This window comes from Oryzias melastigma, linkage group LG19 (assembly GCF_002922805.2).
Source record: "Oryzias melastigma strain HK-1 linkage group LG19, ASM292280v2, whole genome shotgun sequence".
In the NCBI taxonomy this organism is placed as follows: domain Eukaryota; kingdom Metazoa; phylum Chordata; class Actinopteri; order Beloniformes; family Adrianichthyidae; genus Oryzias; species Oryzias melastigma.
In genome coordinates this window covers 10,815,025-10,838,554 of record NC_050530.1, presented here as the reverse complement: position 1 = coordinate 10,838,554, position 23,530 = coordinate 10,815,025, and the positions used below count along the sequence as shown (strand labels likewise).

The following is a 23,530-nucleotide window of genomic DNA, read 5'->3' as shown; positions in this document are numbered from 1 at the left end:
ATATATTACCATATTTTCAATTATGCAATTTTTCAAAAATAATATTTGAAACACTCAAGACCAATCAATTTAGACAGAAATATAACAGAAATACATTTGTTAATTTTTTTTCAATGCCTAAAGATTACGAACAAACCTAAAAAATAAAGCTGTATTAATCCCACTAAGGGAAAATTACCTAGATTTATTTCAAATATATTTTTTTTTTACTTAAAAAATATTTTTGTTCAATATTTTAAATAAATGCTGAGCTGTTGCAAATATTTATTTTTTACCTCTGCTTTGCTCACATGCAACATTGCTGCTTGTACTCTTATAAGAAGGTCTTTTGACTCCCAATATATTTCCTTTAAACTTCGCCGTCAGTGTTCTTGGGCTACTTTGTGTGGAAATCCGTTGCGCACACTCACATAAAACTAAATGCTGTGAATGCAACCCCCCACACACAAAGGACAAAAAAAACCTTCTATGTTTGTGAATCTCACAGTTCCTCATGCGAGTATATTTAGATGATTCACAGCCCTACAAAGATAAATAAAGCTGCTCTTTCTCTGCTTTTTTTGTTGTTGAATATCTTCCATTATCATTTCAAAAGTGACCCATCATCTCCTCATCTCAGAGACACGTGTATCCCCAGCCAAGATATAAAAAATTGCAGGGTGCAGACGGGTAGACCCTGGACAGCACGGATATGCACATTTCAGACAAATTATAGCCTCAATAAAGTCAAATTGCTGCTCCACATTTAAGACCATGTTGATTTTTAATTAAGTTAAAAATAAAAATCACATTTCAAAACATTTGTTTTTATTAGTAATATTTAAATATATTTTCAAATGTTATTATTTTTTATTTGTAAATTTCAAATTACTGGTAAAATTATTCAACAAAAAGCAACTATTTAAATTAAAAAATATTTTGTGGTTTGCTTAAACTCATAATGAAGATTTAATAATTTAAGAACATTAACATTTTGTTCTTTTTATATGAATTACTTTAAAAATTTGAAACAATATTATGTAATTATATTAACCATTCTATAATTAGTTTTAGTTTAGTAAAATATTAAAATAATATTATGGTGTGTAAATAAAAGTGTTCAATTTATATTTTATGCTTTTTGGCCCTTTTGTTATGACTATTTAATAGTTAAAGAAATGGCCAATAATAATACATTTAATAATTCAATGAAAATCTATAAAATATAAAGGATTTGATGTCTAAATAAAAGGCAAGTAGATGATCTATATTTTCCTGTTTTTTCTTAAAGAAACGTTTTTATTTTTTAATGTATGGAGATAAACTTGTCTCGGTCTTGCTGTGAGTGGAGTACTCTGAACTTCAGGTTTTTGCTTTTTTTTTCTTTCTCTTTTTTTTTTTTTTTTTATCTAAGTAGACGGCAGCGATAGGAAAGGGGAAAGATGGTGGGGGCCGGGGCAAGTCGGTCAATTTAATTCCTGACGATCTGAAAGGGGTCAGGATCATTTCATATAGCCCTGGCTGAGCAGATCATTACCAGTCACAAATCTGTTGGTTACATGGCAAGGATTTATTGCTAAGAAAATGGGGAGCCGTCATAAGTTCTAAAAATGGCGTCTTGGCCCTGCGATAATGGCTAAAGGACAATTTAATAGAGTTCGGCATTTTTTTGTTATCTGTATGCAGGCAGAGACTGAATTGGCACTATCACTCATTTTTTTTCCCTTTTTTTAATAATGTGCAAGGCTACCGTTGCACATTTCTGTCTCCTCTGCATGCAGTTCACGCTCAAATGTTTCTATGCACACAAGCACAAAGCAACAAATGCACACACGTTTTTAACACACGAACACGATGGAATAGTTTCGATTTCAGTCACAGCAGACGGCTTGGCCACAAGAGATTGTGCTGGTTTGAGCCGGCACCGACCAGATTTTTCAGGCTACAAAGGAAGCAGATTACCACTTGTATCAAATTCAGAGTTGGATGAAAAAAAAAAAAAAATCTTTTGTTTGAAAAAAAAAAAAAAAATTGCTGATTATCATAACAGAAAAATTGCAGCAGTGCAATTTTGAAAGCTGGCTGGCGTCACAAAAACACAAGGATAGGCGCTCATGCAAGAGTAATTATACCATTTACAATGTTCTGTATTTTCTGCAGTATATCTCTTGAGCAACACGAGCGTCGTACGCCACATTGAAGAATACATGCCAAAAGGAAAAATAAAGCAAAGCAACGAGACGCAATAAAAGCAGCCCATATAGTTTTAACACATCCTCCACGAGGACTTGCAATCAGTCAGGCAGCACAAATAAGCTAGAACAAGTTTTGTTTGGTATCCATTGACTGATGCCAGCGCCGGGGTGAGGGATCGCAGGATCTGGTGTGTTTGTTCAAGCCCCGAATACCCACATCCACGCTGTCGTTTTAAACTTTGCCCTCTTCCATAATACATTCTTAGCAGGGAGTTGATGCTTAGCTCAGGAAAAAAAAACTGTTTCCACTCCAAAGTGTATCGTGTTGTTGAGGAATATTTTCAGCTCTACCAATAAAACACGGAGTAGAAATTGAGAAATACATTATTACCAATCGATGTAATTTTGGCACCACTTTATCAAAGTAGTTTTTATATTTTTTATAATTTTATATTTTAATACCTAAAAAAAAAGTATGCTGCTATTTTTCTTATAAGGCAGAAATTATTAATGATTATTATTTTAATGTATTATTAACTCTATAATTTTGTGGATGAAGAAAAATAAAAAAATCTTTGCTTTAAAGCAAGAAATTAGCATAAAAAATCTTAAATTAATTGTTTTTAATTTTTTCACAATCATTATATTTAAAGAATAAGTATCAGTTTTAGTTGATGTAATATTTTTATTTTTGGTCCTATTTGAATAAACATAAATGAATAAGCAATTCTTACAAAAGAACAATGTTCCCCTTTTTTCCAGACATGCCAGTGAAGTAACCTTTTTAATTGTGATAGGCATAATTAATTTCAAATGGGATTAAAGTCCTCCCTCAAATGTCTGTTTCATTATCAGAGATGCACGCCTTCTCAGGATGGGGAATAGGAATTGCATTTTTTATTTACTTCACTTTACATTTGCAATTCTCTGTCATCAAAAATGTATTACCATGCTAAGATTCATTTTTCATCATTTGCGGTTGTCCCAATACTAAGCAGCACCGTCTACAACTGCAGCTTTACACGACTTTCAGTGTGTAACCTGAATAGCATGCACTCAGACTGATGAGTAGAATGAAATATTGATATCATATCACCAACAAACAGAGGTGAAACTGTTGTAATTTAATTTTAAAGGGTAAACACATCTCTAGAAATGATTTTTCATCTTCTGCATTCTGATCTTCTGAGATGTGACTTCCTTAACACTTTATTTTGAAATGCATGCTGAGTGATCTGGTCCCTTGTTTTAATGTGACAGCAACAGGACTTGATCTTTGTTTAAAATAGTCTATTAAAATGGCATTTGTTTAATGTGTTTGTCTTGGCTTTCCCTAAACATGCAAACATAAAAATGTGTCCAGGTTAAGTCTACTTTTATTCTGATCTTGCCTTTTTTTCCTGCTTTTATCTGTCCTTTTTCTCTCTTCTTTCGACTTTCATGATGCAGTTGATAAAGTTGCGTGAAGAGGTAAGTGCTTCTCTCCTTTAACAATTTAAATTCTGCTTTCCCACTGAAATTTCCATTTGCCCTCTTCAGTCTGGTAGAAAATTTAAATCAGTTAATTTGGACACTTTGCATGTCTGATTGAACAGCTTAAAGGCCAAACCACAGATAATGAGTTCATTAAGGGCCAGTTTCCCAGCTCCATCTCCCTTACATATTACAGAGTGAAGATGAGATTTTCTTATTGATGCATCCATTTGAAGACAAATACCAGTACGGCTTAATGTAACTTTAATTTTAGAGCCCAGCAATGATCAGAAGTCAAACTACTTCTTGTTTTCAAGTGGGACTGTCCATTTTTTCGAAAAGTTTTTAATTTTTTCTGAATAAATTGTATACTTCTGATTGTCAGAAAGATGAATAGAGGGTTTTTGAAGTATTATTGTGTTTTAAAAAGTTAGACTTGATAGCTTTAGGGTGTATTTTTTAAAGTAATTTATGATATTAAAATTTTACGTTGTGAAGAACCTGGGTTCCATATCATATTAAAGAAACATTTTCATATTTAAGTGACTTTGTGAAGAAGTCTGTGTATTACTTGACAAGATGACAGTCAGTAGAGACATAATTTAAGGAAATTATTATTGTAAAACCAAACTAATTGCCTCATTAAAAAATCAAAAAGTCTAAAACTTGAAAATTTCACATTGGTTTTGTGCTGATGCTGAAGTTTTTTTCCCTGTACTTTCCTGACAGGTTATATATATATATATTTTACCTTTCTTTGTCCCACTATTTCTTGACCAGACAAAGTTAGTGTGGAAATATTTGAGTGATGCCAAGGTAAAAACAGCTGCAAGAAAACTCCAACATAGTTTTTTCCTTGAATCTCTTTAAAAAAGTTGTTTTTTTTTTTTGCAGAAATTCTTAAAAACCTTGGCTTATAAGAAAATACTTTTGCTTCCAGATATTGCTAAATAATTCCTTATAAATCATTGATTTTGACAAAGCAAAGTTTAAAATCACTTATGAGTATTTATTAAATGCTATTATGATGTCTAAAATTTCCCATATACGCCTGACATAAAAGGTTACTTCTTTTTGTCATTTCATTTAGTCATTTAATTGAAATATGAGTCAGAGAAGTTGCATTTTTGTCCAAAAAAACACTGCGTTTGGCTCCAACTGATTAATTTCTATCATAAAAATAAAGTTTTTAATGATTTTTTTTCTTATTTGTTCCTTTAGAAACATGGCTAATCATACATTCAACATATTTTCTTAAAAGATGGCTTCTAATTTTATGTTTCTAACATTTTTTTTACCAGTCCCTTTATCTTTTGTTTTTTTAATCTTTCATATTTTACATTCCTGCCACCCTGATGTTAAGAAAGGATCTCAGTCTTCCATTGTTTTTTTGTTTGTGATTGTCCACTCCTCTTATGCTGACTTGATCTAACGCCTTCATCTTTATTGCTGTCTTCCACCCTCCTGCTCCTGCATTTGAAGGAAAGGCTGGCACAGCTTATACTCACTTATGTCTTGCTTTTAAAAAACTACATTTTTTTTCCTCCTGCAGCTGAGAAACATGTTTAAATATTTAGCACCTATATTCACAGCTGTTTGACACTTGTAATTCCTCGTCTTACAAGTCCCAAACAAACGGCACAGAAGATCACACAGTCAGTCTGAATCGCAGCTGTCATCATTATTCACTTTGACTCTCCCCCACCCTTATTGAAATAATAAGAAAATCATCTGAACTTTGGAAAATTGTGATAGTAACTGCCTGTGTTTGATATTGAAAAAAGGCAGGAGAATGCAAAAAGAGGAGAGAGATTTCTTTTGAGCTACAGCAGCATTGTTCTGGGGCTCCCTGTTAATAACTTACAACTGAGGAGGGCTTCTTGATGCAAAAAGCACAACAGAAAAAAAACATCTTTTTGTTCCTAAGAAGATCTTTGTTCAAAATGTAGGTGTCAGATGAAAAGGCTTGCATAGGTAGAAATGGCAGTAGTGGGATGTTCCAGTGCACTCGCAGATTCACAATATTCATATGCTGTATTTAAATCTCTTATTTAGAAACGTAACAATCCAATCAAGTATATAATTTGATTAAATCTTTTATGTTTTAAAAGTTTAAAAAAACCTACATTAATTGTGTTAGCATGATTTTTAGCTTATACTGATAAAATGAATATTTTAGAGTTTTGAACACCTCCATGTTTAACAGTAATCTTTTCATAGAAATTGCCTTATTTCATGAGGATCAAGGTTTTGATCTGTATCAAGCACAGATGCCTCAAAAGGATTCCAAGAATCTAAAAGCGCTATGAGCTCCATAATGCTGCATCTTAAATAGACACAAGATGATTAAATGCTTAACAACTAGAAGTAGAAATTTTGGATGTTGGAGCACTCACAATCAAAATTAGTTAATGTATACATTAGTAATGTTTGCAAGAAGAACAATTAATTGTCTCCAATTTACTTTAATGAAAAAGGTAATGCATGAATGTGTAAGTTGAGTTTAACCTTGTCATATGTTAGAAGGCGTATAAATTTAGTGGTGCCACCATTATGTCGGTTAATAACCTGTGGTGGCAGTGTTATGATGTGGCGGTGTTACAGTTGGCCAAGAAGAGGTTCAACCTCATTGATGTACCTAAATAACTGATTCTGGATGACTAGTGCATTCTAAAAATAAATTCACTTGATTCTGTTGGAGTCATGGAGGATCATTTTCTAACATAAAACTGTCACAACATACTAAAGATCTTCAACCTGCTTAGAACTTTTCGGATTTGGAGGGAAACGGTTTAATAACTTTGACAATTGGCAGTCAAATGTGATTGACTTATTAAAATAATTCCAGAACAAAGATAGGCTACAGTCTTTACTAAAATAGTCCCAGAGAAAAAATTAGAATTTTTTTTTTTCGTGTTAAATGGGCAATACCATGAAAATTTTACTTTTGAGGTTTTAAATGCATTATACTGTTCATTCCTCAGTATAAAAAACAAAAAACAAAACTGTATTTTGATCCGTTCATGCATATAAGAGTAATCCTCTAAAAACCTGCGCTCTCTGCAGCAGCCCCTCCCACACCCACAAAAACAAGCAGATTGCTTCATGCTGACATCAGCGTAATGTCAACCGCCCCCTGCAGGAAATGTATGTGCTGCAAGCTCCGCCCACAGACTGCAACGAACACACACCCACATTCTTCGTGGCGCTGTGGTACCAAGTTAGTCATCCCCTGTCAGAATGTGTATCCTGGCAGGGGATAACTACCTTGGCACCACAGCTGTACCAGGAACCGCTCTCGGATCCATCTTTCGAGGTGGTCTCGATTCTTTTCTAATCGGACTGAACTCCGGTTCGCTCTGAGAACCCTGACAAGCATTTGCAAACCGCAGCGCATCCATCTTTCTCTTCTGTTGGCCAGTGACTGAAGAAATCTTATGTTTTGTTGAAAAGGTTTGGTCTGAAACAGAAAGTAGGCAAGCTGAGGAGGCTCGGGGAGGCTCATTGACTGTTTATGGGCAAGCTCAAGAATGATGTCGTGAAATGGGCGGGACCGACAAGGAACGAAAGGTGGTGCTTCAGAGATCGAGTCATTTTACTTCCGTGTATTAAAACGGTCCACAAAAATGACTTATACATCATAAATAATTAGTTTTTTAGTGTTATGAAGGTAATATACAATATAATCATATTTATGGATATAATTTATTCTTAAAGGCTTAAGAAAATCATGATATGGCAGCTTTAAACAATATTTTTGTTTTGAGAGATTCACATGGGTTAAATCTTGATGTGGATGCTTTGTATCACTACTTCCTTGTTTTTTTCTAAAATAATTGTGTCATTTTAAATTTATTTTATTTTTACTGAATACATTTGTTCAATGAAAATTGTGTTTTTGGTGTTTTCAACACGTTCTTGTGGCATTTTTTACTCAATCGAAGACTTGTATAAAAAGATTAAGATTAAATTTGCATTTCTAAGTAGAAAGTGACTATTTGCATGTATTTAGAAAGTTATATGCGGTCAGTGCTGAGCTTTATTATTGGCTGCCCGGACCTGGACGACGGGTTAAGGATAGGACTGGGTTCAAATACACCAAATGGTGCCTGAGCGTCGCCGTTTCTGCAGCCCACCACTCCCCCAGGGGATGGGTTAAATGTGGAGATCAAATTAACCATATCTAGGTGTGCGAACTTTAACTTTAGTTTTGAACGCATTTAAAATACGTGCGGGTAATGCAGCAATGTGCAACGTATTACACGTAAAAACAAAAAAAAAGGCTTGTTGGTGTGACACAGAAGCTCTGCTCCATCCTGATGCATTCATCTGCAGACAAATAGATCCATGTACGTCTTTGTTTTTGTCTGAGCTGGCATCTGGATTAAAACTGTAAAGGCTGAAGATCCCCAATATAGCTCACCATTTTTGTAGCACCTGTAATGTTAGGTTGGGATTGTGAGAGGCTGTAAGCTAGTGTGGAAGAGAGTAAATAAAGGCAACAATTCAGAGACGAACTTCTAATGAACTACTGCCGCTCTGCAGAAACTATGTCCTAGAAAATGACACAAGACGTTTTATTTTGGCTAAAAATTACATAATTATATTTAAAAGACCCACTGGTTTGAAAATCGATTAAAAGATGATTGAGTACAAGTGAGGTTATCCACTGTGTGAAATGTGTAAACCTTAACAGTTTTCTGGTAAAATACTGTCATTGTTCTTAAAACATGAGTCAGTATTGCAGTCTACCTTTTAATGAAAGATACTTAGTTTTCATTCTAAAAGCTATTTTTCCTTCACTTTTCATGGTCAGATTGTTCCATTATTAGGGCCATCATTGTGTCATTATCAGATTATTAGTGGCTGAACTCTCACCCTTACCTTCAGGTTCTCTCACTGCCAAACTCAGTACATTATTCTAATGATCCTACAGACATATACTCTGCTGCCACTATGAGCCCCCATCTCTCCCCCCCCCAGACCCTCTCCCACCTTGCACACACACCCGTCCTCACCCTCCCTTCCCCCTGGCCCTAAAAGAAGTCGGAACGAGAGAGAGAAGAGAGAGGGAGAAATTCAGGAGGAGAAAGCTTTGAAGTGGCTTTCCATCGTAGCAAGTCTGCCGGCCGTCTCCCCGAGACGTGTCACCTTTGCCGAGAGGGAATAGGAAAATCACGTTTCGAATGGTAATGATAACATACTAATCACTTGAGCTCTTTGAAGAACCCAGGGAGTATGCTACTCTGTCAGTATCCCTGGCTGCCTGATGCTCCCAAGCACACACAAGCAGTGCAGCCATGGTCTAGGTGTATTACTTCAAGCAATGCATGTCAATACGTCTGCTCTGTCTTTGCTGATCCATAGGGGCTCATTATAGGCCAAATTTGGTAACCATTTTCCCACCTACCAGCACACTGCCACTGTCTGTGTTGGGGCTGCTACCACTTCCAATTCATGTAACCTACCCTGTACACCCCTTTTGCCAAAAACATTCATTCCTAATCGCCATGTTCTTATCTGCTTTTGCTTACCACAAGCACATTTTATCAATCTCGTTACCCACCCTCCAACCACTCAGCCCTTCTGCTGCCCCATATTTAACTATTAAAAGTGTCTGCAATTTTAAGTGACGTCTGTCAGTAGCATGAAAAAAAAGGAAATGAAGGATGGAAAGGAGTTCAGAGGGAGTTTTCTCCTCCATGCTCTTTCCCCGTCCCTCTTGTTGTCAGACTTTGAAAAGTGTGTCGCTGGCTTTTTTTCTTTCTTTTTTTTTTCTTACTTTCACACTTTTCATTTCCTCTGAGTGATTAACTGGTACAGATTTTGACAGCCCAACCAAGACCTGAGATTTGAGTTCCTCCCCTGTCCTCTTCACTCATGTGATGTGCTTACAACCCTGTCAGTTGGGTGGTTGTCATTCATTGGGCTGAGTATCAGACTTGTTACATCTGATCCAGTTTTTTTAGCAGACCACTTCAGTTAGACCATCAAAACCATAACATTTGAGTAAACATTTAACTCTTCTGTGATCAAGCTTGTGGCTTTCCTCTTCTTGGGGTTCCGTATTTGAACATTCCTACAAAGTTTGTTGAGGCAGCTATCAATGCAGTGTATTTACTAGACTGTAAATGTATTTCAATTTCTTTTAAATGAATGCTTTATTGACAGTAAAGGAAAAAAAACATCAAAACACGTCCAACTAAGAAAATCCATAAGCCGTTATTGAAATAGAATAAAAGAAAAAAAACAAAAAAAAAGTGTCAAAACCACCATCTTAAACAAAGTACTGAATTATATTTATATTTTATCATGTCAGTATTGAAAGGTCTTTAAAAAAGAATTTATTTTAAAATCAAAGAACTGTGGAAAAAGCTGATGCTTTTTAAACGCATATTTAAAAACAGGATGAACGGTTATAGTGGTAGAGCCAGATATTTCAGTGACACAGATTAACAAAAGTCAATAAAATACAGAAAATGCCTTTTTTTATTTTTATTGCCAAATGAGTTAATCATCTGCAAAGAAACCAAGTGTGCCTATAGGGGACTGGTAACAATTTGGGTGCAGTTGTGTCCTGAAAATATTAAAGTATGTTTCAGTTTGGCACATTAATATTCAATAATTTTACTTTCAAAGGAAAATGAAAACCATCTAAATGAAATTTTGCCTTTTTTATTATTCAGGTATTTTCTTATTTAACCCAATGACATCTATTGTTATATATCTGGTCCTTTTGGTTTATTTTTGTTAGGTCAGACATTGTGATAAATTTACCAATTCAAAGCACAAGACAACAAAATACAATTGACTTTTAGTCAACAGGTTCAATGTTTCATTGAAATATATTAGTTAATCATCTGCAAAGAAACCAAACTTTGTGCGATTCATGGCACCAATGGGATCGCTAACAATTTGGGTGCAGCTATGTCCCCGAAATATTAAAACATGTCACAGTTTGGCACATTAATAGACAACGATTTTACTTTGAAAGAAAAATGACAACCATGTAGCTGACTTTTTACCATTTTTATTAAGCAGGTATTTACTTATTTTATCCAGTGACATCTATTATTACGTATCTGTTCTTATTGGTTTATTGTTGATAGCTTGGAAATCATGATGAATTGGGTAAATTTACCAATTCAAAACTTAATGTTTGTTGTATTCATTTTTAATGTTTGTTGTATTTGCACTGATAAAGCAGTTATGTTCAATAATAAGACAAGTATTGTTGGAAATGTTGGCCTTTACAAGATTTTCATCTAGATTCCATCACATTTTCCTTTAGATTTTTAAAATCAAAAGAAAAAGTTTCTGTCATGTAATAAATAATACTTTGTGTAACTGAGGACTTGGCTCTCAAACAGTGCAGTGAAGCAACAAGACTTCCAAGTAGTTGCTCTTTTATGTCCAAGATGAGGCACCCATTACACCGTCTGTCTCAATGTGAATTTTCATCAGCATATAACATACCATCACCCTTGAAGGTTATTTCCAGCCTGGTTGTATTTCTCTGGCACTGGTCTCTGTTTAGGTGACAGCGTTGATGTGTTCCTTTGAAATGGGTTCCAGCCCTCTCAATCAATTTTTATTTTCTGTTTTTCTTTTTTTTTTACGTTATTTATTTATCCTCCCCTTTTTTCCCCCCATTTGTTGCAGAGAGCGCATCTGTTGGACAACACAGAGAGGCTGGAAAGGTCATCGCGGAGACTGGAGGCTGGCTACCAGATAGCAGTGGAAACTGGTGCGTATTCTGTTATGGATTGGAATAGATTGGGGTGTTGGTGGGTGGGAGTTGAGGATGGTGGCGAGGATGAGTGAGCGACAGCAAATTGTCTTGCTCATATGCGTGGTTGGAGGATTTGTGTGTGTTTATGTGAGTGTGTGTGTGTGTTGGAGGAGGGTGTGAAGGTAAAAAAAAAAATCTCTTTTTCCTTGACGACTGATGACATTTTCGGGGGAACATCAAAGACGAGCCAGGGAGGTAGAGGGAGAAGTGTACAGGCGACAGATCGGGTGCTGCATCTCCTTGCTCTGCTCCTGAGGAAAATTCAAGCATCACTATGGCGCCGTGCGATTGTTTGTGTTGTGTATGCAAGCGAATCGGGCCTTTATTTTCTTTTTTGCACAAATAAATAGACAGTCTATGAAAATAAACAAAATATCTCATAAAGTTGGTAATTCAGTTGTGGGGAAGAAAGAAAAGGAAAATATATCACTTTCCAAATAAACCATCATTTTTAAGGGTGGTTTAATCTTAATATAGAAAAAGAAATATCTTTGGGATTTTAAATAACCAGTTTGCATATGTTTTTTCCTTCTGTCTTCTTCCATCCCGACAGTCACCACATTATTGAGGCACAGTCTATTCCTCAGAGAGATATCAAAGCCTATTCTTGAAGTATCAACCAGCTTCTCGTGGCTTCCGTTGTAGTTTTGAAAAAGTTTGTCAATTTACACTATAATCGAGTGGCGGCTGGAACACGCGACATTGGCAGGTTTAATAATTCAAGTCAAGGAAGGTTCGCACGCGGACTTTCAGTGTTTGATGTTCTTTGTGACATGCATTCACAAATTCATAAACATGATCTGCATTCTCTGCTTAAAACCCCTAATTCTGAGGATTCTGACGGTATTCCAGCAGATTCTGCGACATCCAGAAGATTTTTTTTTTTTTCACCTCTTCTCAGCCGTGTCTTTCATTGTTACTTTCTTTTCCATCATGTGCCTCACAGCTTGGTGTTTTGTAGGGAATTTTGGTCCCGGCTCAGCGCTGCTCAGTACATCATGGGTCCAGCAGTTTGTCCTGCTGTTGTCAGCCACATGCCCCTTGACCCCGTGACACTGCCGGCTGTCTGGTCGGTTGTGTGTGTGAGGCTGGCTAAGAACAATGCGCATTTATCCTGCCTCAGTCCCACACACTTGGCTTTCCTCACACCAGCTGTGGGGTGCGTTTGTGGTTTGGCGGGGAAGCTTCGTCCCGTCTTTAATCCATGACCCCTTCTTTACTCCGCTGTCGATATCGGCCCTCCGCTCAGATGCACAACCTGAAATGCTGATGTCTTCAGGTCAAAGAAGGAATACATCTGCTTTTGGAATGCAGATACACGGGGAATATGCCGCTCTAGAATAGACAAACAACACATGGTCGGTCGGTGCAGATATTTCTATGGGGTTCGTAACTTAGATAGTTATTTAATTTAGCATTTTTTAACCAAAATATTTACCAAAAATATTTTATAGTAAAATTTTTTTTGCATCTTGAAAGTTTCCTACACTTTAAGCACTTTTCCTTTTTTTATGCCCTTTATACCTAAACAAGTCAATTTTTATTATTATTCTGTCTGCAGTGTAAACGAAAACAAACAAATATAAGAAAAAAAAGAGTCTATCGCCTTACTATATTTAGGTACAATATTAAAATGTCACTGGAGGTAGGTAAGAGGTGAGGTTTGTGTTTTCCACCCTGAAACTAATTAAAAGATTTAGTGTTTCTCCAATCAAGAATTGTCTAGTTATTCTGTTGATACTATTCTTGCAAAACTCTGCTTTTTTTTATAACATCTAAGCTGTTTCCTTTGTGTAGGGAACCGTTTAGTGTCATTATTTTGCAGTAATTCAAAGTTGCATTCTCCATTAGCAGTGACACAGTGACCCTTAACAAAAAGCAGCTGACCAGCTGGAAGTAGAATTTAATGGCACTTTATTTCAAAGCGACAAATTCCGAACAAAGCAATGGTGTTGAAACTCAGCCTTTTCACATATAGATCTCTCCGTCGCCTACAATATATTTTTAATGAAAAGGGATTTTAAAAAGCCAGGATACTTCTGGGTCACATTTAAGGAAGAAATAAATAGATAAATCTTGTTTCTAAGGAAAAAAAAAAACGAATGTTGACACAAAACCATTTTATCATAGATATTCATAGATATTTCAACATGTTTTTTCTCTCTTCTCAATGTCACCCATGTATTTGCTGAAAACAAAGACTTGCCAAAAGCAGTGAGAGCCGTCTGGGGGATATAGAGAAGACTCTTTGGACATGCAGAGCTATTTTCCCCCACATTCACCCTGAAGAACCAGAGTTCCTTGTTTGTCTCATAAATAAAGTATAGAAGTTCATTAGCAGAGAGGTCTGACTTAAAAGCCTTTGCAGAGCATCCAGCAGACATGAGAGATAGCTTAGTTAAAGCGAGCGATAAATAAAGGGGTAGGGCATGTAGTTAGCCAATTTAAAGATATTTGAGTCAAGAGCATTTGAAATGCCCAAATCTGGAGGCTTGTCAAACCTGGAGAGTGATGTTAAATCAAAGGATTGTCAATTTCTGGCCCTGCTACTCACATTTTTAAGGAATTTAAATTATTTATGATATGTTTTAAAATAGCATATCAAACTAGACATCACACTTGCAACAAGGAGCTGTTGCACCTTTTAATTTTTTTTTCAAGTAAGATGTTGATTGATGTTTCACATAGGGTCTGACTGAGGGGGAAAATGAAACAAATGAAATATTTTAAGAACTTTAAAGCTATTGTGGCAAAGTTATAAAAGTATTTATTTATTTATAGTTTTTATAGTCAATTAATTAATAAATTTGTCGATATGGTGCATTAACACGATTCCAGTCAAACAAGGTGCTATAGTCAACATTTAAATATTAAAACCACAATAAAACAGTTAAATGTTTAGAGTTTAGTAAAATAATAGCATATTAACAACAACATTAATGCAATTTTAACAATTTGTAATAGCTTCTTTTTTATTTTTTTAAATATAGTATACAATAGGAGTTTTTAGGTACTAGCTTGAATTGCAAGACTGCATTTTTTTATTTGTCCTCCAGATTTTGAATGTTCTACTAAAAAATAAGTTAATAAGCTCCAATGAATATCATTTTTTTAAAGTATCTTTCATGTCATCAATATAAAAATGGAAAACCTGTCAACTCTGAGGGCTCTTGGTATGTAATCAACCCCTACAAAATAAAACAGCTCATTAGGGATTGATTTCAGCCCCATTTAGATAAGCAGAGAGGGTCAGCTTGTGGCCCCCAGGGGCCCCAGCCCAGTCCAAAGTTCACAACATGGCAGGTAGAGAGCAACACCACAGGCTATCAGCTTTATTAGGATGGAGATAATCTGATTAAAAATCGTCAATCAAAGGTACCAGGGACTCAGTCAAGGTCCTGGGGATTTGATTCTTTCTCTCCCTCTTTCTTTTTTTTTCTTTCTCCACTCTCACAATCGATCTCTCCTTTTTTCTGATAAATCATTGAAGCGACCAACAAAGTGGCAACCATCGCTGTTGAGCTAAGCAGCCCCTACAGTTGTCACCAAGGCAGACGTGCGAGGACCCTGTGATGATGTGATGACTATATTAAAGAGTACATCAATTTGTTTTAGAGCAGTTTGATTTTCAAGTGCGGTGGTATTAAAAAGACAGGGGGGAGGGCAAGCATGGCGGACAGAATTCCAGAGGCAGAGCAAGGGGTGCTGGGACATCAAGAAATAAATACACAAATAACAAGAGTTACCAAAAGAAGGGGGGGAAGTGTTTTTGTTAAAATAAAAAAAAGACGGAAAAAAAGACAAGTCTTCACGGCTTTCTTTTGAAGCCGAGTGCAGCTTTGAGTCTTGCTGAGAGTCCATGGGTGCTGGAGTGGCCCAGTAACACAGTACACGTTTGTCCCGACTCTCTATCTCTCCCCCTCCATCTTCGTTTCTTTCTCTTCTTTACTCCCGCTTGCTTTCTTTCTTTCTCCCCGCTTCCTCTAAAGATCAGACTCGAGGATTCTTTTGGTGCTGGGCCACCGAAGTGGTGCCTGCTTCTCAAATCCGCGAGAAAACACTTAACGAATGACATAATCAGCGTCATTTACAAACCTGTACCATTCATTAGCCCTTCTAACAAAAAAATAGATTCTGTTATATTTAATTATAAAGTGTTGACATTTGTTGACAAAATTTGTACAATTTAAAAATTAAGACTTTTTTTAACTCTTAATTTGAAAGGTCGATTTTAGATTAAAATGTATATTTTAGGGATTCATTAAGCATTTCATTGCAGCATATAACAATACTTGTACTTAGTTCTACAGTCACTACATAGGTAAAAATATATACAGAATATATGCAATCATGTAAATCTTTTTTATTAATATCTAGCTCAGCCTTTTGTGTGCTTTATTTTAAAGTGCAGTCTCTTTCTTCTACAAGCTTCAATATTTAAAGCATCTTTCTTTTTTTTCTTAAAGGACGTTTGGTAAAGCCGATTCCTTGAGGTACAGAATAATAGATCTTTTTTTGTAGGCTGATACAATGGGTGCGCTGTGTTGTGTTCAAAAAGAATATAAAGTTATTTGATAATTGTTTGATTAGCAAAGGCAAGAGCGGAGACTTAAATATTTCACAGCTTGAGCTTTCTGCTAATGAGAAGGGAGGCGCTCTAAAAATATTTTAAATGTAAAAAAAAAAAAAAGTTTTTCCCACAGCGTTTTAAATTTAAAGTAAGCTTGGTAAACATTTTGAAAATTTCACGTTAAGCTACATTTTCTATATATATATATATATATGCTTCAACGCACAACATCTTGTTCTGAGAAAATCTAGCCGTGGGTGAGCTGTTTATCGGTAAACCCCCGGTGGATGAAAGGCGCAGCAATAATGATTTTTTTTTTCTCCTAATCGGACCTTGTCAGCAAGGCGTCTTATCGTGGAGAGGAAAATGACACCGATCCTATCGAAGAGCCTGGAGTCCGAGTTGGCGGCGTGTGTCTCCCCCCCAATCATCGCCGGCCATGGCCCAGCCATATCTAGCGCCGCCACAAACGGCGAGCGTCGCTTTTTTCATGTGGACTTCAAAAACGTCGCGAGTCATTAAAATTGCACCCACGTTCGGCAGCAGGGATCAGCCGCTCCGGAGCGAAAATGGGATGTGGAAAGAGGAGACTCACTAAATGTGTTAATTCCATCCTCACATGTTTACAGCTTAATTTTAATCTGTTTGAGGGACAAGGAGGGGTGGAGGGACGATTGGAAAGGGGGGCAGGGGAGGCAGTGAGAAAGCTTCGCGCTGCAATAAATCGCCATTATCTTTGACACCCTAGGACTCAGCTGTTCCAGGGATTTAGGGGTCCACTGGCAACAGTGTATATCGTAGGGCATGAAAACACTGTTTACGCTTGAACTGCGGTAGCTAAGGTGCAATCACCAGTTTTCGGCTACTCAGACAAAAGGCCTTGCCCGCACAATGGCCAGCTAGCATACGGACCCTCAATGGAAGAGCTGAACCAACAAGACTCAAGTGTGTGTTGGTGAGCGAGCTCCTGTTCCCGGGATCTGCTTGGATAAATCTGGATTTCTCCCAGTTTAAATGAGTTTTATCACGAGTTTCCGGTTACTAGCTAAAACGGGAATGGTAGATGGAACTTAAAATCACATTTGTGTTAATTAAAAGAAATTTTACAAGATTTCCTGGATAATAAAAGTTGTCTTTCCTACTTCCTTACAAAAAATATACCTCTAATCTCCCCCTTGAATAAAGCTTTTAATATAATAATTGCCAATAGTAATTTTTTTTCATTTTTTAGCCAAAGTCCAACATTTTGGTATATTTTAAAGGTAACAAGAATCTGACAATAAAGCTTGGTGTAGCTTTTTAGCTGGTTAGACCCAACAAGATTCTCATCATGAATCTTAATTAGATAAAAGATACAGTTAGTATTAATTAACCTTAAGTTTGAATTTGAGGAAATACCTGCTTTGATTATTGATAAAATAAAATTTCAGTAAAGTTTTTATTTTATATATATATATATATATATATATATATATATATATACAAACTATATATATTGTGAATGTATACACATATATATATATTTATATAAATATATTTTGTGTATATATGTACAATTTTTTTTTATTTTAAAAATGTGGCAACCTAAATTTCAATAATACACTGTGTCCTTGCAACTCTGAAAACGAGGTCATTTTGTAAATTGGTCTATATTCTCAATCAGACTCCATCCAAAGCGTTTATTGATATAATCTAATCCTTATCCTGAGATACAAAACACCCTCCAATTGTCAGATAGTGGTATGCCACTATATCTTTAAAGACACCCTTATCCCAACCTTAAATAAGATTTTTTTCTCCTCCCCTCTTCTATTTTGAGGTTGCAGTAACTAAAAAGATGCCCCCTGCCTTGGTGCATGGAGGAGAAAAAAGTGTGGCATTGACCTCTGGCTGACAGAGAAAACTAAGTGAGAGGGGGAGATAGAGGGGGTAAAAAAAAAAAAGCAGCAGAAAGAGCGACGGAGGGGAGAGAGCTAAGACAACAACTGTGAAGAACCGCACAGGGTTAAAGAAAAACTGTTTCAGAAGGAAATGGGAGACAAAAGCAAGGACTCGAAGCCCCCGTGGGCACTTTAAAGAGCCAGTACATCTAAGGAGCTGAAATATTAAAAAACGGAAAGGGAGAGGAAAAAAAATCGGAAAAAGAGAAATTTAGTAAAGGAGCAGAGGAGAGGGAGATATGTGCCAGCGTGTCACCCGAGGACGTATATTAGAATTTTTCATTCAGTAATAAGAATGATGTTTTGAAAAAGACATGACATTCAAAACCCTAAAAAGTTATTTATTAATGTGAAGAATAAGTGCAGTTTGAGAATGACATTACTAATATTTATGGAATCTACATATACTAAAAACATTAAGGCAAATATATGTTCGCACGTACAAGCATTTGTTCAAAATGTAGTAAAGAAAATGTAGTAACTGCTGCAAGAAAGCAGAGATTTTCACAGTGAACTGAGCTGAAATGCATTGGTGGCCCTTTTTCATGCAGATTCAGCTGCTATTTTGGGGTAAGGAATTATCTGCAATGTAATACATTTATTATATATATATATATGTGTGTGTGTATTTATATATATACATATATACAAATACATATATATTTATATATATATATATATATATATATATATGTATTACTATATATATATTTTTTTTCAATAATACAGATTTGAATCTCACAAATTTTTTTTCTTTTTTTTTTATAGAGTTACACTTTTTTGTAAACTCATAGAAGAGATTACAAAATCTTGTTTCTTAAAAGATGGTAACTTTTACAAATGAAATAAAATGGCAAAACTAAAGCCGCACATTCTAAAATTGGAAAATTATTACTAACTTAAAAAAAATTAAAACATATAACAAAAATAGCGTATAGATTTATATCAAAGCAACATTTTAAAAATAATTGATCAAATTTGGATTACTTTGGGATTTTTATAATATATGCAGGTCTCTTACAATTCTCAATCTTTACTTTCACTTTAAAAAAACAATTGTAGTTCTAATTTTAATAATGCTTCAAAGTGCAATAAATTCACAATTTTCATCTTTATTTCAAGTTCCTGAAATGTCTTGGCTTTTAAAAAGGAAGATGAGATTATTTTGGTTTGTTGGGTCTCAGATAAAACAGCTGTTGTTCATGCAGTTCATTGTTTTTTCATTATTTGAGTAGTTGAATAACTCACTTAACGATAGTAAAAGTATTTTATTGCTGGTTGTAGTTTTAAAGAATTTCATAAATCTTTTATTTAAAGAACTTTTTCACCTTTGGGGTGTTACCTCAACCTTTTACTGAACTCACCACTTTTTTGCCTTACACTTTTTACAGTGCACTTGTATATTTATAGTATGTGTGATCTGTTCAAAAGTTGATAAACTAAAGACTTAATTTAGCATGAATTAATATAAGAATACAGAAATATTTAAAACTATTTAAGAAATTTTTGTACAAAATCGCTGAGCCAACCCGTCAACTCCACCCTAAAATCTGACTTTGGCTGTTTGAAACCCAATGAAGCCCATTAGTCACCTCCGCTTGTCCCCACAGCTCCTCTGCTCAGTGGCAGTCACACCTCCCCTCCACTGTCAAAGGAGCCTTCTCTCAGGCCGCTCTATACCCATCAGAAGGGATTGTCCGCCCGTTTAAGACACCCGGGGAACATGAAACGGAGCTGAGCCCAGATGTCAGCTGGTTGCCCCATCTGCCAGTCAGTAGGATGGTAAAGCTTTTGTCCTGGGGGGTAACCTTAGGAGTGCTGTGTGTGTGCTCCAAGCCTGTGTGTGCTTGTTATGAGTCAGGAAAATCCAATCACTGAGCAAAACTGCCAACTTGACCAAAATGGACAAAGTTTAAATTGAAACTCTGCTTGATTAGATCAGGGTAAAACAACTACTGTGTGTTTCAATGTATTTGTTTTTGAACTGGCAGTCATTTCAAGGCAATATTTAAGAAGGTCCCAAGAAATTGTCCTTGTCTCGATGGAAGTTAATTGGTCTCATTTCAGATCTCTACGTCGAGCTCAGTCGGTGAGGCATTTTAGAATTTTAAATTGCCTGGAGCTTATTTTTAATGCTTTTTTTCTGTTAAATATCATAACCTTGATAGTACAAACAGTTTGACTTTCATGTAAATGAAGCAAAGTGGTGACTCTGAGTGCTGGCAGAGGTGCATTTTTTACTGCGTGCATTCTGCTTTTTGGTAGATAGGCTGCGCCCTTGAGCTTCCTTGGGAGTGGAGCTCTGGCGGCTCTTCAGTGCTGAAAGGGGGACTGCTGGAGTGCTCCTGTATAATCCAGTGGACCGGTCTGTGTGAACCCAAGTGTTCCTAAAAAGAAAACATACACTCCGACAGCGTCAGCCTTTCATTCGCTGCCGACTTATCAAAGTTATGCCTGTAACAGCGGTGTGAGGAAGTTAATAGGTGCCTTTGATTGACGCAACATGCATTTTTTTTTTTTTGCACCTAATTAGTTTCCCGATGAGTTAAAATCAAACACAGAAAATAAATTCTAATTTTTTTGGGTGTTTTTATTTTCATTGATTTCCATTTGCCTTAAAAAGTCAACACAAACCCATGTTCACATCAGTAAGACGCTGGAGCTGGAGTCCTAAAGGGCTGATGTATGCACAGCTCTGCAAGTCCTCCCCGAGAACATCTATGATCTCGGGTTAGCCAATCATCAATCACGGCGGGCTGCAGCGAGCTGTACTGTCGCCCGTCTTTTAAAGCACAGTTGTGAAGGACTGACTAAGGTGGCCTCAGGGACACCTTACTTGGTCTGGTCTTGTTCAAGTTTGATGTGAGTAGGTGCCTAGTTAGGACTACACACAGAACAAAGTCGACACATTGATGTAGGCTTGTTTTTAAGTGTGCATGTTTGTATTTTTAAATGGCATTTTAGATATTTTTTTAAGTTAATTAATTCAGCATTTTTTATTTATTGTAGTCTTTTTTAAACCTAATATTGTTGGGTAAGGTAGCATTTGGAAATTCAGAAGTTTTATTTTAATGTAGATTTTTCAAATATTTGAATTGTTTTATAGTGTTTTTTTGTAATTAATAACTTGTTTGCCTGTTTAGCTAAATTTACCTTATGAATCTAAGATCATTTGTCATATTGTCCAAAATGTATAAAGTTTGATGCCAATTTTCTCGAGTGCCTTAAGATAAGATAATTATAGATCCAATCCTGGGGATTTTGACCATTAGAGCAGCAGTGTACAGGTTTTAGTTTGTCCAACGAACAGCAGAAATTTACTAAATCTTATCTATCTTTACTGGTTTTAGTTTGGTGTTTTTTTTTTTAATGAGCTGGTCAGTTGCAGCTTAATGCAAAGCTGCTTTTTAATAAACCTAGACATATGGAATCAATGCAAATCTACTGCAAAAGAAAAAAATCTATATCAAAGTAGAAAGGAGTGCCTTGGTTTTAATGAATATTTTCCTTTTATGCAAACTATAAACACGGTCAAGAAGGCCTGAGTTGAAGATAATTAAGATCTTCAACGTGGAAACTCTGTTGTTTCTTTAAATGTGCACAATTGTGCACAGTCGAGGGATTTTTATTTATTTATTTTTATTATTAATGAGTTTATTTTGTGTTTTTTACAGTTCTGTCACTTCAGTCATCTGTGACAGGTTTACCCATCTCTCCTGGGGAGGCTTTCAAACTCAATTTCTATGCAACCACTGTCAGGTGACAGCAGAAGCTCCAGCAAAGCACCTTTGGAATAGGACTGCAGTTAACTTAACAAGTCTGGATATGTGAGCTCCATCTTTGATGTAACCGATTTGACTGATTTAAGCATCTTTGTCGTGGAGATCTGTTAAGACGGTCCTTTGAGGGATACAGGTCATATTTGTAACATTTAAAAAAAAATTTTTCTTTTTTTAAAAAATGGATTTTTATCTCTTACTTTAATAAACTCATAATCGTCAGAATAAAAACGTATAGACACGTTGCACTAGGGTCTCAGTAGGAGATGATGTAATCCATTTCTTCCTCTTCACGGTTGTCGTGGAGCGATCATAAAGCAGAGAGGAAATCACAGAGCTCCGTTTTAAAGTGAAGAAGGTGGTTCCTTTACAAACAATTCATGTATTTCAGAGTGGTTGTCAGTGCGCGGCACCTTTTGTGGGCTGTGATTTACTATAAAAATGAACACATTTGTTGTTGCGACTGCACTGTAAATCATTTGTATATTTTTTTTCCTTTGATAATTTAACAGACTTTGTAACACATTCGGCTCAGATGTTGTGCCTACTTTGAAAACAAGTGGAAAAATGACTGTGCACTGAAAACAAACATATCACACAAAACTACACAAAGTAAAACTGTCATAATTTCAGAGACTTTATAGTTCACCTAAAATGACTTGGAAGGCAAATTGCAACCATTTATGTTCATCTAAACTTTAAATTGTGTTTTTGTCTGGGTTAAAGATGTGTTGAGTGACATGGGCACGCGTCTTGAGCCACCTGGATTTATTTGGGCCAAACAAGAGGGGCCCATGTCTGTCTGGGCCCCCTCTTCAGTCCGCTGTGGGGGCTTGGAGGCACGAACAGAAGGTGCCTCCTCACAACTTGCACCTGAGCTCCTCCCGGCCTGGGACCACAACTCTCTTTCTATCTCTTCCTGCACCATGCACCCTCTTTTCTCTCTTTCCATCCCCGTCCCCGGCATCCTCTCTACTTCTCTCCCAGGCCACGGCCTGGCCTACTTTCTACCTCTCCCACTCTGGACCCTTTGATGTCAACTACATTGGCCTTTTCCACAGATCATGTGTATGATTGAAAATATCACATTTGCTAAATCTACAGTCTGTTTACAAATATATATTTCAAAAACAGGCTATGAAGTTACTGGTCTACTAGGACATGAGTTCTCTCCCATGCATTAGCTCTGCCTATCACAGTAAATGATGCTACGGTTCCTCCCCCTCATACATGATGCTCATCTATCCTGTTAAGTTTTTCTTTCTTTTTCGTAAAATAATTGATATTTTTTTCAAACAAATCTCTTTTATTGGTTTTCCTTTTCAGATCTTGTTATTTTGTTGCACTTAAGTGGTTCAAGTAAAAAATTCAAATCAATAAGAATTGCAGTTTTGAAATGGTGCAGTGTATTATGTCTATTAAAATAAAACATTATTACCTCTGTTTTATAAAAAAAACTAGAATAGCCACATACAGATATAAATAAAAGCAGAGTCATTACACAAAGTGACAATTACACACTTCAAAGAGATCTCAAAGATATTCAAACACAAATAACTGAATAAAGGGACACGTATTTGTCTAGAATGAGTTACAATGGCTTTACAACTGTTAAGTAAGATTTATTTTAAAAAAGATACCCTTTAAGCCTTTATCTGTGTTTTTTTTTCACAAGTGCAAGATTTAAATGAAGTTTTACGGTCAAATGTATCCAATGGGCTCATCGGGTCAGGAATTATTTTGTATTTCTTAATATTTCAAGTTGTGTAAACGAGTTAATGTCTAAGATGTTGTAACTAAAT

General features: G+C 35.9%; 1 protein-coding gene across 4 annotated transcripts in view; it reads left to right on the top strand.

Moving 5' to 3' along the window:
* The window catches only part of vti1a (vesicle transport through interaction with t-SNAREs 1A), a 116,982-nt gene that overhangs the window by 24,467 nt on the left and 68,985 nt on the right, over window positions 1-23,530 (top strand). For 2 of the 4 annotated variants that reach the window (XM_024284588.2, XM_024284590.2), the window contains exons 5-6: window positions 3,624-3,644; window positions 11,310-11,394. In XM_024284588.2, coding sequence (XP_024140356.1) covers window positions 3,624-3,644; window positions 11,310-11,394 — 106 coding nt within the window. The remainder of the gene's footprint in view (window positions 1-3,623; window positions 3,645-11,309; window positions 11,395-23,530) is intronic. The other 2 variants (XM_024284589.2, XM_024284591.2) reach the window with 1 other exon arrangement.